The sequence below is a fragment of the Malaclemys terrapin genome, chromosome 23 (genome assembly GCF_027887155.1).
Source record: "Malaclemys terrapin pileata isolate rMalTer1 chromosome 23, rMalTer1.hap1, whole genome shotgun sequence".
Lineage (NCBI taxonomy): Eukaryota > Metazoa > Chordata > Testudines > Emydidae > Malaclemys > Malaclemys terrapin.
Genome location: NC_071527.1, coordinates 3,896,539 through 3,911,824, shown reverse-complemented (window position 1 = coordinate 3,911,824; position 15,286 = coordinate 3,896,539). Strand labels below are relative to the sequence as shown.

The 15,286-nt window shown below is 61.0% G+C and overlaps 1 protein-coding gene across 1 annotated transcript; it reads right to left on the bottom strand.

Annotated features, from left to right (window-relative positions):
• Positions 1-1,693: 1,693 nt before the first annotated feature.
• On the bottom strand, positions 1,694-15,034 carry LOC128828421 (glycoprotein-N-acetylgalactosamine 3-beta-galactosyltransferase 1-A-like). The gene is made up of 4 exons (XM_054013097.1): positions 14,942-15,034; positions 10,240-10,469; positions 9,063-9,727; positions 1,694-8,201 (listed from the first exon to the last, which is right to left on the bottom strand). Exons 2-4 carry the CDS (start codon positions 10,433-10,435, stop codon positions 7,983-7,985), a joined length of 1,080 nt encoding a protein of 359 aa, XP_053869072.1. The 5' UTR covers positions 10,436-10,469; positions 14,942-15,034; the 3' UTR covers positions 1,694-7,982.
• Between the last annotated feature and the right edge of the window lie 252 nt (positions 15,035-15,286).

Here is a 15,286-nt window from a genome sequence, read left to right as displayed (position 1 = left end):
GAGTCCTTGTGGCCATCCTGATTATCACTACAAAAGGTTTTTTTCTCCCGCTGATAATAGCCCACCTTAATCGATTAGTCTCATTAGAGTTGCTACGGCAACCCCCATTTTCTCATGTTCTCTGTGTATATATCGCTTCCTACTGTATTTTCCGCTGCATGTATCTGATGAAATGGGCTTTAGCCCACGAAAGCCGAAGGCAGGGGTAGGCAACCTATGGCAAGCGGTCTGAAGGCGGCATGCGAGTTGATTTTCAGTGGCACTCACACTGCTCGGGTCCTGGCCACCGGTCTGGGGGGCTCTGCATTTTCATTTAATTTTAAACGAAGCTTCTTAAACATTTTAAAAAACCTTATTTACTTTACAGACAATAGTTTCGTTCTATATTATAGACTTAGAGGGAGAGACCTCCTACAAACGTTAAAATGTATGACTGACACGCGAAACCTTAAATCAGAGTGAATAAATGAAGACTCGGCCGACCCCTGCTCTAAGGTGCCACAAGGACTCCTCGTTCTTTGTACAATATTAGTGTGGAACAGTAAGACTCACATGCAACATAGCAAGACGAATAACCCGCCCCCTCCCCCGCCCCCCCGCGTCATCACACAGATGCACACCGGGTCAGAGCAAATTCAGAGCCTGGGGGAGCAGCCCCCCCGCAGCAGCACCTCTCTAGGCAAGCTCGCTAGCTTGTCCTGGTTGGGCCGTGGTTATCTCTGCAGGGATGGGGAGGGTTGAGCAAAGTGCCAGCCGCTCCCTCCCCCTGAGCCGTGGCACCTGTCCTTACCCAGCCGTTCCCTCGCTGAACCTTGCAGCGGGCACAGCCACAGTTAACTCCGAACCACCACCCCTTCCCCTCCAGCCGGCAGCACAGCTCTCACCTCCTAGTGTCCCTTTGCCTCCCGGCCCTGCTGTGCAGCTGCTGCACTCCACCCCAGAGCCAGCTGTGTGATGGGTTCGGTCACAGAGATCCCCGGGACTGTCACCTGATGGGCTGAAATTACCTCGGAGCCTAATTTTCCCTGCCAGTTTGGGACTCCCGAACCCTGCCTTGTTGAGCCGGACACGTTAGCCTACCGCCAGGGCCGTCCCTTGCTATTCTGGGGCCCTACGCAGCCCCCCTGCAGGGGTGGGGGCCCAGGCCTCTGTGGGGGGGCGGGGCTGCCTTGGGGAAACCACCCCCCAGCTCTCACCGATAGCATGGCTGGGGCCAGGTCTGCACTTGCCGCTGCCGGTGAGTGCAGGCCCAGCCAGGCTGCAGAGCTCAAGGGAGTGGGGGCGGGGCTTTGGGGAAGGGGTGCAGTGGGGAGGGCTGAGGGTGGGAAGAGCAGGGGCAGGGACCCTGGGGAAGAGCCGGAGCAGGGGCTGGAGCAGCACGCAGCTGCGCAGGGCACCAGGAAATTTGGTGCCCCACGCAGCTGCATACTTTGCTTATGGGTAAGAACGGCCCTGCCTACCGTGACACAGACTCAGGGTCTGGGCCATGCCCCCAAAGCTGCAGACTTGAACCAAACACAGCTCAGCAGGTTACCTCTCCGGCACCCAGTTCCCAGTGGGATCCAAACGCCAAATACATTTGTTTTACTCTGTATAAAGTTTATACGGGGTAAATTCATAAATTGTCCCCCTTCTATAACACTGATAGATGCACAGCTGTTTGCTCCCCCAGGTATTAATCACTTACTCTGGGTTCATTAATAAACAAAAGTGATTTTATTAAGTATAGAAAGTAGGATTTAAGTGGTTTCACGTAATAACAGACAGAACAAAGTAAATCACCAAGCAAAATAAGGCAAAAACATCCAAGTCTAAGCCTAATACATTAAGAAACTGATTATAGGTAATATCTCACGCTTAGAGATGTTCCAATAAGCTTCTTTCACAGACTAGACTCCCTCCTCATCTGGGCCCAATCCTTTCCCCGGTTCAGTCCTTGTTAGTTCCAGCAGACATCTCCGGTGGTAAGCAGGGGTTTTCTCAGGACTGGCCTCCTTTGCTCTGCTCCACCCCCTTTTATAGTTTTGGCATAAGGCGGGAATCTCTTGGTCCCCACCCTTCCTTCTAAATGGTAAAGTACCAGATTTATGATGGTGTGACGGGTTGGATCACAGAAACCCCCTTGGGAGCTGTCACCCGATGTGCAAAGACTACCCCTGTTCCTGTTTTCCCTGCCAGCTCAGGACTCCAGCACCCCGTCTTGCTGAGCCAGACACTCCCGTCTGCCCCAACACAGACCCAGGGTCTGAATCACTTCTCCCAAAGCTGCAAGTTTACCTGAAAACAGCTGACAGAAGTGTGCTTGTCTTTAGCACTCAGATGCCCAACTCCCAATGGGGTCTAAACCCAGATAAATCCGTTTTACCCTGCATAAAGCTTATGCAGGGCAAATTCATAAATTGTTCGCCCTCTATAACACTGATAGCGAGATATGCACAGCTGTTTGCTCCCCCAGGTATTAATACATACTCTGAGTAAATTACTAAATAAAAAGTGATTTTATTAAATACAGAAAATAGGATTTAAGTGGTTCCAAGTAGTAACAGACAGAACAAAGTAAGTCACCAAGTAAAATAAAATAAAATGCGCAAATCTATGCCTAATCAAACTGAATACAGATAATCTCACCCTCAGAGATGCTTCAGTAAGTTTTTTCTCAGACTGGACCCCTTCCAGGCTTGGGCACAATTCTTTCCCCTGGTACAGCTAAGGTGATAGCTAGGGGATTCTTCATGATGGCTCCTCTCTCTCCTTTGTTCTCTTCCACCCCTTTATATATCTTTTGCATAAGGCGGGAACCCTTTGTCCCTCTGGGTTTCCACCCCCCCTCACTGGAAAAGCACCAGGTTAAAGATGGATTCCAGTTCAGGTGACATGATCACATGTCACTGCAAGACTTCATTACTCACTTGCCAGCACACACATATACAGGAAGACTCACAGGTAAACACAGCCATCTGCAGACAATGGGAGTCCTCAAGATTGCAAACCATCATTAATGGCCCACACTTTACATAATTACAATAGGCCCTCAGAGTTATGTTTTATATTTCCAGTTTTAGATACAAGAGTGGTACATTTCTACAAATCGGATGATCACACTCAGTAGATTATAAGCTTTGTAATGATACCTTACAAGAGACCTTCTGCGTGAAGCACATCCCAGTTACGTTATAGTCACTTTTTACCAAATTTTTCTAAAACTATCCCAGTTACATTATATTCACTTATGTTTTTATAAAACCATATAGACTGCACAACATCACAGATGGATTTTAGTATCATGTGACATGGTCACATGTCCTGAGACCCCACAGTTCCTGGGCTGACCCACACATACACAGGAAGGTTTGCAAGTAAACAGGGCTATTTATAGAAGCACCCTTAATGGCTTCCACTTAATACGTTTACATCAGTAATACAAGTTTATATCTTCTTCTTCTAAGCTGGGACGTAGTGACAAAGTGGGGGATTTTCTTGTTTTCCAATGGTTTGCACGCAGTGGGCGTGGGACTCAGTTTCCCTGGGTGTTACTGGTTTAACGATGTGATGGGAGAGGGAGTTTGTTGTTACAGAGGACCAGCGAGGGAACTTGGGATCCCTGGAGAATGGAGACCCCAGCGACTGGTGATCAGGAGGCCCAGCCGGTTCTGGCCAGTGGGAGGACAATGGGCTGCGGGGAGAGGACCCCGGTGACCTGACCAGAGGACAGAAGAGGGGAGAGGAGGCCCAGGTGACCCTGTTTACCTGGAGAGAAGCCAATGAACAGAGGCGGGGCTTGGGGCCAGTGATATCATGCCCAGCTGGGAAGCAGGGGGGGTTGGGGCTGGAGAGGGGGAGCAGGTAGAGCCCACCTGGATGCTGGGGAGACTGGGATGTGCTGGGCTGAGGACCAGCTCTGAGGCCCAAGCCTGAGAGTTTCCTGTGCTGTGTTCAGCCGCTCAATAACCCCTCCTGTTTTATGCCGGCTGAGTGTGTCACGGAGTTTTGGGGGACTCAGGGCCCTGCACCCCCGGCTTCCTGCGATTCACCATGACTCTCAGCCAGCCAGTAAAGCAGAAGGTTTATTTGGATGACAGGAACACAGTCCAAGACAGGTCTTGCAGGCACAGACAACAGGGCCCCCCTCAGTTAGGTCCAGCTTGGGGTCCCAGGGCATCCCAGCCCACCCCCCCTTTGGGGGGTCAGAGCCATCTCTGCCTCCCAGCCATCTCTCCAGCCTGCTTCCAGCACACTCCTTTCAGCGACCCCTCCCACAGCCTTTGTTCAGTTTCCCAGGCCCCGGAGTCACCTGGCCTCCAACCCCCTCCTGGGTTCTCATGTTACAAGCTCAGGTATGTTCCCTTGGGCACACTCCCATCCCCCGATGCAGACCATCCTAGTCACACTCCCCTGTCAGCATTCACACACCCCAGCAAGAACAGTCCCAGTTCGTCACATCGTGTCACTCCAGTCTAGAGAACAGGGGGAATTATTCCCTCTGGGAGTGGAGGTCCCAGGGGTCCAGAGCAAGTGGGCTGTCTCACTGAAGGGGGTTCCCCCCCCCCCATGGACCGCACAGAGCCAAGAGCGGGCACATCCTGTGAGTCCGTGACACAAGCTTTGTAACGATACCTTACAAGAGACCTTTTGCATAAAGCATATTCCAGTTATATCATATTCACACTCATAAGCGTATTTTCATAAAGCCGACAGAGAGCAACGTCACACAGAGCCAGCTGCATTTGGGCCATGACGTCATCCCCGCATTGCAAAGCGCAGGTGGACTCAACTCTGGGAGGCAAGGGGTTAATGTCGCCACATCCCTGGCGCGAACGCTGCCCTGCGAAGGCTGGGATCCAGCGCCAGGCCCCTGGCTATCCAGCTCAGACCCTGCTGTGCAAACACCTCAGCCCGGTGTGGGGGAGCCCGAGCAAGCACCCGGAGCCGCAGCCTGGTGTCACGGAGTGTGGGGGGACACAAGGCCCTGCACCCCCGGCTTCCTGCGATTCACCATGACTCTCAGCCAGCCAGTAAAGCAGAAGGTTTATTTAGACGAACAGGAACACAGTCCAAGACAGGTCTTGCAGGCATAGACAACAGGATCCCCCCAGTTAGGTGCATCTTGAGGTCCCAGGGCACCACAGCCCCTTGGGGGGGTCAGAACCCCGTCTGCCTCCCAGCCATGTCACCAGCCAGCTCTGAACTCTCCCCAGTGACCCCTCCCACAGCCTTTGTTCAGTTTCCCAGGCCAAGGTGTCACCTGGCCTCTAACCCCTTCCTGGGTTCTCATGTTACATGCTCAGGTATTCTCCATCGGTCAGTCTCTCATCCCCCAATGCAGACTATCCTAGCCACACTCCCCTGTCAGCATTCAAAGACCACAGTAAGAACAGTCCCAGTTTGTCACACCTGGATTCTGACCCCAGCCACAAAGTGGGTGCAGGAAACCTGTCCCGCCTGGCGCTGATCAGCCTCAGGGCCCCTGCCCGCACCCCGGCCAAGTCCCCCTGCCCTGTATGCAGCCCCACCCCCACCAAGATGCCAGCAGCCGCCTGTTCTGACCCTGCCTGTGACAGGTTTGGGACTTGCCTCCGGCTGGTTGTCTCCAGGAATTAGCTCAGTCCAGTGGAGCGCCCTCTCCTAGTGGTGTCCCACCCGTTGTCTCGCCCTTGGTTGGCGTTTGAGCCCATGTCACTCTCCAGCTCGCGGTGTCCTCTTCAGGACCACTGCCCTCCGGCTATGCCCTTAGTCCATCCACACCCCCTTCTGGGCGGGGGGGAATCAGTAGTCTCTCTATGCCCCAGCCACCATGTCCAATCACACACCCCAAAGTCTAATCCCTCGTCAGGGATCTGGTGTTGTCTATGATGGCTGCTCCCTACGGCCGATGGCTTGGTGTACTGCAAGGGGGGGGGGACCCAGGCCCGCCCTCTACTCTGGGTCCCAGCCCAGAGACCCTCTGGTGGCAGCCTCGCCGTCCTCCTCCTCCCCCCTCCTCTGTCCGCTTCCTTGGGCCGCTTCCCCTACAGCCCCTTGCACCCACTAGGCCCTTCCCTTCAGGGCCTGCAGCCTGGTAGGCTACGGGCTAGAGCTCCCTTCTGCTCCCCAAGACTGGCCAGCACTGCGCTGTGCAGGTACTAGTCTCCCAGCTCTGGAGACTGACCTTCCCCTGTCAAAGGCCTGGGACCGACTGCTTGCTGGTTGTCTGGGCAGCCTTTATATAGGGCCAAGCTGAGCCCTGATTGGCTCTCAGCGAGCCCTTTCTTGATTGGCTGAAGGCCTGCACAGCCTCTCTGACCTACTCTAGCCCCCTCTCGCATGGGGATGGGGCAGGCGCCCCACCCCACTGCCACGCCGAGGAGTCAGCGCTGACTGGCGAGTGCAGGTGCCCCCAGGCTGGGCTCAACCCACCCATTGGGGCTGGGCGTACTGGGCCCTGTGGGCACCGCGGTCAGCACCCGCTCAGCCCTGGGCGCTGCTACGTAGCCAGAGCCCAGACCCAGCCGCAGGGCCCCGGCGCAGGGAAGCTAAAACCAGGCCATTTCTTTACAAAAACCAAAGCAGGGTTTATTCACCCCAAAGCCCAATTGGCCCCTTGCTTCTCCCAGGAGGACAGTGATGAGACCCCCTGCTCCAGTGCACCACGTGGGGGGGGAGGGGGCTGCCACGGGCATTTCACAAGCCACAAGTGAGCTGTGAAGTGGTGCCATCTGCTGCGGGGTTCCTGCTCACCCCAAAGTGGTACGATCCTTGGCCCCATCACCCAACCATGGTACAATCTATTGCCGAGCTCCTGCTTGCCGTGCAGTGGTATGATCCGTGGCAGGGCTCCAGCTCAGCCTGTGGCCCCCTAACCCTGCAGTGGTCTGATCCCTGGCAGCACTCCAGCTTAGCTGGCAGTGGTATCGGCCATAGCCCCCTCACCATGCAGTGGTATGATCCATGGCCTGCTCACCCATAGTGGTACGATCTGTGGCAGGGCTCCAGCTCAGCCTGTGGTGGTATTGCCCATGGCCCCCTCACCATGCAGTGGACTGATCCGTGGCAGGGCTCCAGCCAAACCTGGAGGCGGTGGTATCACCCTTGGCCCCCTCGCCATTTAGTGGTATTGACCGTGGCTTGCCACGGGGTTTTTCTCCACCCACAATTTGCGATTGGTTGGGCGCCGTGCACCTCTAGCCAAGGGCAGCGCTTCTGCCTCTCGCATGCCCGCCCGCCCCTTCGTCCCCACTGCCAAGGATCTCTCTCCAGCCCAGCCAGACCCTGCTCCCAGAACTCCTTGCCGCCACCATCACATGCCACCCCATGTGCCCCTCATCATGGCGTCCCAGCTCCTCCCCCCACAATGGGAAACCTACCCGCTTCCTTTCCCCCATGTGCCTTCCTCAGACCTCACACCCTTCAGGCCCCCCTGGGCAGTGGGGGGGGAGGGAAGATGGCTGCTACCCCCATTATAAAGCCTTCCATGGACTGAGCCAGACTCACCCCCTCCTGGAAGGGCCCATCAGACAGAGCCCGAAAGGTCCCTCAGTGGCCTGGGCTACCTGCCTCATCTTCCCTGTGCCTTGTGACCCTGCCCTATTGACTGTGGGGGGAGGGGAGGGTGCGAGGACCCTCCCTCACCACCAAATGTAGCTCCAGCCTCCCCTTCCCCAAGTCACCATTGGTTGGGCTCCGGGCATCTCCTAGGGATCGGGTCTGTTGGATGGGGCCAGGGCAGGAGCATGGCATCAGAGACACGGGCCAGGAGGCTGAACCCCTCACCCCAGGCCTGCCCCTGCCCTAGAGAGGACCCTCTATGGGGGGTCCCTCTGCCCCTCTACCAGCAAGGGGGGCAGTTAGTGCCAACTGGGATGGCAGCTAGCCCGAGACAGCCCCCTCCATCATCCAGTTCCGGGGCTGCCACGTGGCCGTGGCTCCTGGCCACGGCTCGCCCAGGACGCCAGCCCCACATCAGGCACAGAGCCCGATCCCGGACCGACCGCCTCCTCCCAGCCCCACTACAGTTTCTTGGTGCCCTGCACCAGCAGCGTAGCGTTGGCCGCCTTCGGCCAGCCCTGGCGCTGCAGCAGGCGAGCGGCGTTCTCCGGCAGGGGCGGCTGGTAGCGGTAGCGGTAACCATAGGCCCGCAGGTGGTAGGTCAGGAACTCCAGGGTATACATAAGCTCGGGGTTCACGTAGTGGAAGGAGATGGCCAGGTCGGAGCAGCACTGGGGGCCCTGCGGAGCGCGGGAGGGCAAGGGTTAATGGGAGAGGCCCCGAGCCACGCAAAAGGGGTGTGAATGGGGCAGGAGGAGCAGCCCCAATGGAGATCCCCCCTTCCCACCCCTCCACCCCCCGGTGCAAGCAGCTCCACGGGCTCCCGCAGCAGCAGCTCAGTGGTAGCTAAGCACCAATTATTCGAATCCCCGATGCTGGCAGATGCCCCGGCTCCGCTGCTCCCCCAGTGCAGCCACGGGATCATCCCGCCAGGGGCCTCCAACGAACAGCAAATAGGCAGCATGCTGGATCTCCCCCCCATGCCCCCAATCCCATGCCTGCTCCCCTGGGGGCAGAAGGGGCATCGGCTCTGGCCCAGGATCCGGCCCCCCTCGGGGCGGCACCGCTGGCTGGCTAATGCTATTAACTCTGCCCGCTTCTCCGCTGGCTTCCACGGGGCACCGTGATCACCCAACACTTTGTAAGCTGCCCGTCCACAGGAGTCCGGGCATGGAAAACTACCAGAGGCCCCAGGGACCGAGCCAACGTTGGGCTGAGACCCACCCCTTCCACGGGAGGCCACCACAGGGACCCAGACAGCTACCTGGGGTCCACGTGCTGCCAGGGTGTCTTAGAGGCCTGCGGGCACCTGGCACTCCAGCCTTAACCACGGAACCACCTCCCCTGGCCATGGAGAAGCCAAAACAGCAGGGCCTGTCCTCAATTCAGCCTGGGCACCGACGCCAGGAGGATGCCACGGGGGGTGGGGGTGATAAATGCAGCCCAGGAACCCAGGCCCAGGGGAGGGGAAGGGAACGCAGCCACTGGCACCCATGCCCAGAAGATACCATGGGAGGGGGGGCAGGCAGGCGGTCACGTACCTCCACGATGGGATAGTAGCAGTACTTCCAGTACCAGAAGCTCTTGGAGAACTTCCCGGTGAGGTGGGATTCGGGCCCAAAGGGGTGGAAAGTCTCCCGCCCAGCGGCGTCCCGGGAGTCCCCCGCCCGCACCCCCATCTTCTCCATGCACTGGCCCAAGGCCAGGTCCTCCACCGAGGTGGTGTGGCTGCACACCTGGGTCCTGAAGCCCTCCACGAAGCGCCTCAGGGCCTCCTTGCTGAGGACGTAGCCGGCCCCGCCGCTCATGTAGCCCTGCTTGGCGTAGGGCTTGAAGCGCTTCCCGAAGTAGACGGGCTCCTCAGGCGTGTGGTTGGCCAGCAGCCAGCGCAGGTTGTCCAGCACCACAAAGGTGTCGTCGTCTGCCTTGAGGAACCAGTCGGCCTGCTCCAGGTGGTGCTGGTGGACGTACTGGAAGGCCCGGATAGTTTTCCAGTACAGCTGGTCCCGGCCTTCCTTAGTGTCCAGCCCCACGGCGGGGAAGCCGTCGTCCTGCACCGAACTCATGAACAGCACCACATTGCAGTGCCGCGCCCACGTGGCCTGGACGTGCCGGGCCTTGGTCTCCAGGTTGCTGGGGCCCGTCATGACCCAGCACAGGATCCGCACCTTGCTGAACAGCTCGGCCGCAGTCGTGCTGACCTCCCCTGGGCGCGGAAAGAGCATTAGGGGCACAGGGGCGACGTCCCCACCTCCCCAATCACCCCAAGACTGAGCCGGCCCCTGGCATAGCTGCGGGCACCGGTGCCAGGGCCTCCCGGAGCCCATCCAACCTGGTGTACACGCTGAACTGGGCAAGGACAATGGGAGGTGAGGTGGGCGGGGAGGCCGGGCCTCTCTCATTTACTTGAGAGTGCAATAAATCTAGGCCAGCGTGAAACTGCTTGGACGGGACCATTCTCCAGTTCCCCCTGCCACCCACCTCCTGGGGGTGATTCCTGCCTTGGGGCCCAGCGCACCCTCTGTACAGCCCCACAACCCAGTGGGGATGCTACATCAGGAGTTCCCTGCCCCGGCGCCAGGATTCCCTCTGTCTCTACCTTGGCTGCCCCACTCCCTACCCCAGCCTCTGCACCATCAATCCCCAGCCCCCACGCCCTGCAGAGACACCGCGCTCCACGGCTCTTGTGGGATCCCTCCACGCCCCAGTCCCGCCCACCTGAGAGGTGCGGGTGGCCAGCACTGAGGAGCGCCGGGTGCTGGACGACCCAGGCATCAGGGTGGGGCGTCTGGCTCTCGGGGTCCGGGGGTTGCGGCCAGAGCAGGCCATTGAGCAAGTAGAAGGTGCTGATGAAGCCGGTCACGATGCCCACGTGGAAGGCCAGCCAGGAGCCCTTGAAGCCTCCCAGTGCCATGCGGCCCGGCTGCCCAGGGAGGGCTTCACACAGCCTAGGGGGAAAAGAGCAGATCAGGCTGCTGGGGGGGAGGGGGGGCTGGGTGGAGCCACCAGAAGGGGCAACTCTTCCCCCCACCTTGCGGCTTAATAATTAATTACCAGTCAGGCTCAGACGGGACAAGAGCAGAGTCCAAAGCTAAACCCATAAAGGGGCAGAGACAGAGCTGGGAACCGCCCAGCTGGCTCCGGTTCCGGCTCCCACGCCCTGCCAGGGTCCTGGGGGGGGCAGGATCTGCCCCAGCTGTTCCCTCCCCCGAGCCAGGATTTCTGCTCCTTCAGGACACTATCCCCCCTCCCCAGTTCCTTCTCCAACATTCGTAGCCCTGAGCGAGCTGGGATGGGGCTCGAGCCCCAGTTACCCCCCCCCCATCCACAGCCCCCGGGGCCGTGGCAGAGAGGGGGCACCAGTGACGCCAGCCAGAAGCACGTTTGCCAGGAGTGTCCCCGTCCCAGACCCTGGGCTGGGAAAGTGCCCCGCGCAGCAGCCAGGATTCGGGATCGCACTGAGTGCCCACCACGGGACCCAAGCAGCACAGGGAGGGGCCCGCGGGCAGCGAGCCTGCGGCAGGGCCGTGCGTCCAGCGGGCACCGCCCTGACCGAGTCCATGCAGCAGCAGCCCAGACCCACGAGCGTGGCCCCATCACCTTCCCCAGCAGGGCAGAGTCAAAGTTCTATGGAGGTGGCAGATAAATGGAGGGGGCACAACTCCCCCTGCAAAACCCAGCAATGCGGTGGCGGGGGGGGGTGTCAGGGGCTGCAGTGGCCATAAACAAAAACCCAGCATTTACGGGGGGGGGGGGGGGATTGGGGGAACCTAGGGACACAGCCACAGACTGGGGGAGGGGGAAAGGGATAAGCCCAAGGGGGGAGGAAGAGGTAGATGTAGAGATGAGCCCCAGGGTGGGGGGTGTGGGACGAACCTCGGGGTGGGGGTGCAGCCCAGATGTTCCCAAGCCGGGAAGATCCTGGGCTAGAAATGGGCACCTGAGCTGCAGAACCCAGCCCAGCCCCCTCGCGTGCCTTCCATTATTAATCAGAGCTAAGTGGCAGCTGCTGTTAATTAATCACCAGGTCCCAGGGGGGCAAGAGAACAAACAGTCCGGGAGGGGGGCTGAGAAGGGGTCCCAGGACGGGACTTTGGTGCAGAAGCAGCCACCAGAGGTGGGGTGGGGGGCAGAGGCTGGGAACCGAAGAGTGAGATAAATATTAGCAGGTGGGGGGGGGGACACGATGTGCCATGGGGCATGGCCCCCCCCCAGAACAGTGAGATGAGAGGCTTTGATCTCTGCTGCCCCTCTGACTGCGAGAGCCCCACGAGCTCAGCCCCAAGGGAGATCAATGGGTCACCGATCAGGGCACAGACAGGGAGGGTCCTGGGGCCGTTCCCCTGCATCACACGACTTGGGAGCGCTCAGTAGGTTGGCGAACATGCCAGGAGGAGAATGGGGGGGGGGGGTCATCCCCATGACCTGACCTGCGGGGAGGGGGGAGGCAGCAAAGGGGGGGCATCTTTCTTCAGAGGGGACCCTAACCTGAGCTCCCACCCCAGGGGGATGCTAACGACTCCACGGGGACCCAGCCAACGGGTCTGCCTGGGCGACGGCTAGCAGACGCAGGATGTTGGCAGAGGCTATTCCACCCCCACCACCCCTCCTGTGCCCGTGTCTCTCCCGACTGGGCAGATCCTGCCCTTCTGCTCTGGGGACCCTGGCCTCCTTCCAGGCTCAGAGCTGGGTCCGAAATGAGGTGGAAGTGACCCCAAACCCCCAGAGAGCTGGAGGGGGAAGAGTCGGGGGTGGGGGTGGGCGGGAGGGGAGCAGAGGCAGATGACCAGAGAGCAACAGTCAGGTCGAAACTAGGTCAATCCATCCCAATGGGTGATGCCAGGACGTTCAGGGAGTCTATGGGGCTGGGCAGACCCCCCCTCCACCAGTTCAAGCCTCCCCACCGCATGATGGGCCGTGTCTCCCCCACCCAGCCCCTTTGCCATCCCTGCCCCCATGCATCTGGGGGGAGCCGCTCCCCGTCACTCACCAGGAGAGCGTAGCCCCCAGGCAGCCGGCAGCTCCCCAGAGACGCCAACAGGCAGTCGGGATCCGATGAGCATCCCAACCCCCGTCCCCCCTTTGCTCTCCCCCCAGGCTGCTGGGGAGGGCTGGCGGCCACAGCAAACCAGAGCTGGCTGATGAGCACTGAGAGATGGGGAGGGGGTTTCCATAGCAACGGGGGGGGGAGCTCTCTGCCCAGCCAGACCCCGCTAGAGGGAGGGGATGGATGGACAGAGGGACAGAACCACCCAGCGCCCTTCACATGTCCCCTCTGGGTCTCCTCCCCACCTAGGCCTCCATCCACCCAGTGCCCTCCATGCCCCCCAATGTCCCCCAAGTGCCCTCCATGCCCCCTTGTGCCACCCCATGCAGTGCCCTCCACCACCACACCCAAGTGCAGCCAGTATCTTCGCCCTTAAGAGACCCTCCATATGCCCTAGGTTGCCACCCCAGCATCCAAGGGGACCCCCAGCCAGCACCCCCCATCTCCTGCCCCCCTCCACCCAGAACACCCTCTGATTCAAGTGATCCAGACAGCCCAGGTCCTTGGGCCGCTACAGCCGGGCTGGTCTCCTCTCCCTAAGTGGGACCGGTCCCGATGGGACTCAGGCCCAGAATTAAATTAACCCCACAGCCCCGGTTCTTCTTCTCTTTGCAGTAGGGGGTGATCCCCTCCCCCCTGGGGTTGGGCTAGCAGAGTCAATGGGGCCTCCTGGACGAGAGCCGGCTCAGGAAACTGTCACCACCACCATGCGGGGGTGCAGGTCAGCCCGATGTGCCCCCTGCCCGCTCCCACGCACTGGCTCTGCCGTCTGTACCCCAGCGCCTGAAGGAACAACCCTGCCCTGCCAAGGGGCCCCTCCCAGCTCTGCTCCCTGGGAAATCCAGCCATGAGGGGGTTGGGGATGGTCCAGGGGCCCTGGAATGGGAGCCCTGATGGGGGTCACCTTCCTGTCCGAGTGGAGTGCGGGGACCAGCGGATTAAGGGACAGGAGCAGAGAAAGACAGAGGGAGCCCCCTACCAAAGGAGCTCACAAGGGGTGCAGCGGGGGGAGGGGTCCTAGCCCCCCCCAAGAGGGGGAACACTGGGGGGGCACAAGGGGGAGAACAGAGAAACCCTGGGGGTGGGGACACCAGTAGATGGAGGGGGTAAGAGGGGGAGTGGGCAGTGCCAGGGAAGGGAAGGAGCATCCGGGGGCAGAGGGAAGGTGGGGGGCCCTAGGGCAAGTGGGGTGCTGGGAGGATGGGGGGCACTGGGGGAACTCCAGAGGACATGGGAGGGAGAGGGAAGGTGGCACACTAAGGGAGACAGAGTGGCAGGGGGATGGTGCAGATGGGGGGACCCCAGGGGAGACGGGGTGATGAGGGGATGGGGCAGACGGGGGGGACCCCAGGGGAGACGGGGTGATGAGGGGATGGGGCAGACGGGGGGGGGGATCCCAGAGGAGACGGGGTGGGGAGGGGATGGGGCAGATGGGGGGGGACCCCGGGGGAGACGGGATGGTGAGGGGGATGGGGCAGACGGGGGGGACCCCAGGGGAGACGGGGTGATGAGGGGATGGGGCAGACGGGGGGGGGATCCCAGAGGAGACGGGGTGGGGAGGGGATGGGGCAGTCGGGAGGGGACCCCGGGGGAGACGGGATGGTGAGGGGATGGGGCAGACGGGGGGGGACCCCGGGGGAGACGGGATGGTGAGGGGGATGGGGCAGACGGGGGGGACCCCAGGGGAGACGGGGTGATGAGGGGATGGGGCAGACGGGGAGGGGATCCCAGAGGAGACGGGGTGGGGAGGGGATGGGGCAGACGGGGGGGGACCCCGGGGGAGAGGGGATGGTGAGGGGATAGGGCAGACGGGGGGGGACCCCGGGGGAGACGGGATGGTGAGGGGGATGGGGCAGACGGGGGGGACCCCAGGGGAGACGGGGTGATGAGGGGATGGGGCAGACGGGGAGGGGATCCCAGAGGAGACGGGGTGGGGAGGGGATGGGGCAGACGGGGGGGGACCCCGGGGGAGAGGGGATGGTGAGGGGATGGGGCAGACGGGGGGGGAACCCTGGGGAGACGGGGTGATGAGGGGATGGGGCAGACGGGGGGGACCCCAGGGGAGACGGGGTGATGAGGGGATGGGGCAGACGGGGGGGACCCCAGGGGAGACGGGGTGATGAGGGGATGGGGCAGACGGGGAGGGGATCCCAGAGGAGACGGGGTGGGGAGGGGATGGGGCAGACGGGGGGGGACCCCGGGGGAGACGGGGTGGGGAGGGGATGGGGCAGACGGGGGGGGACCCCGGGGGAGACGGGATGGTGAGGGGGATGGGGCAGACGGGGGGGAGTGGGGAGAGGTAGGGGGTGGGGCCGCTCTGATTTAAATCCCCCCAGATCTGGGGGGGTGTCAAGGGACCCGCGGCACCGTTACCTTCCCAGGACCGCGGGAGCAGAGCGGGGAGCGGCCGGACTCGCCCCGGGACCCCCGGCCCAGGCGCCCCACGGCGGCCGCCTCCGCAGCGGACTCCCGCAGCGCTACATTGTATCCAACTCGGAGATAAGGCCCCGCCCCTCCCTGCGCCCATTGGCCGCCGAGCTGCCAGCCCGCTCCTGATTGGCTCAAGGACCCCCCAGATGGGAAGAGGGGGCGCTGGGGCTGGGACTCCTTGCCCCCCCCCCAGATTGGGGAGGGGGACAAAGAAGGGGGAGGGGTAGTCACAAGGGAGGAGGACCCAGTCCCAGCTGCTCCCCCCCTTCAGCAAATAGGGGAGGGGAA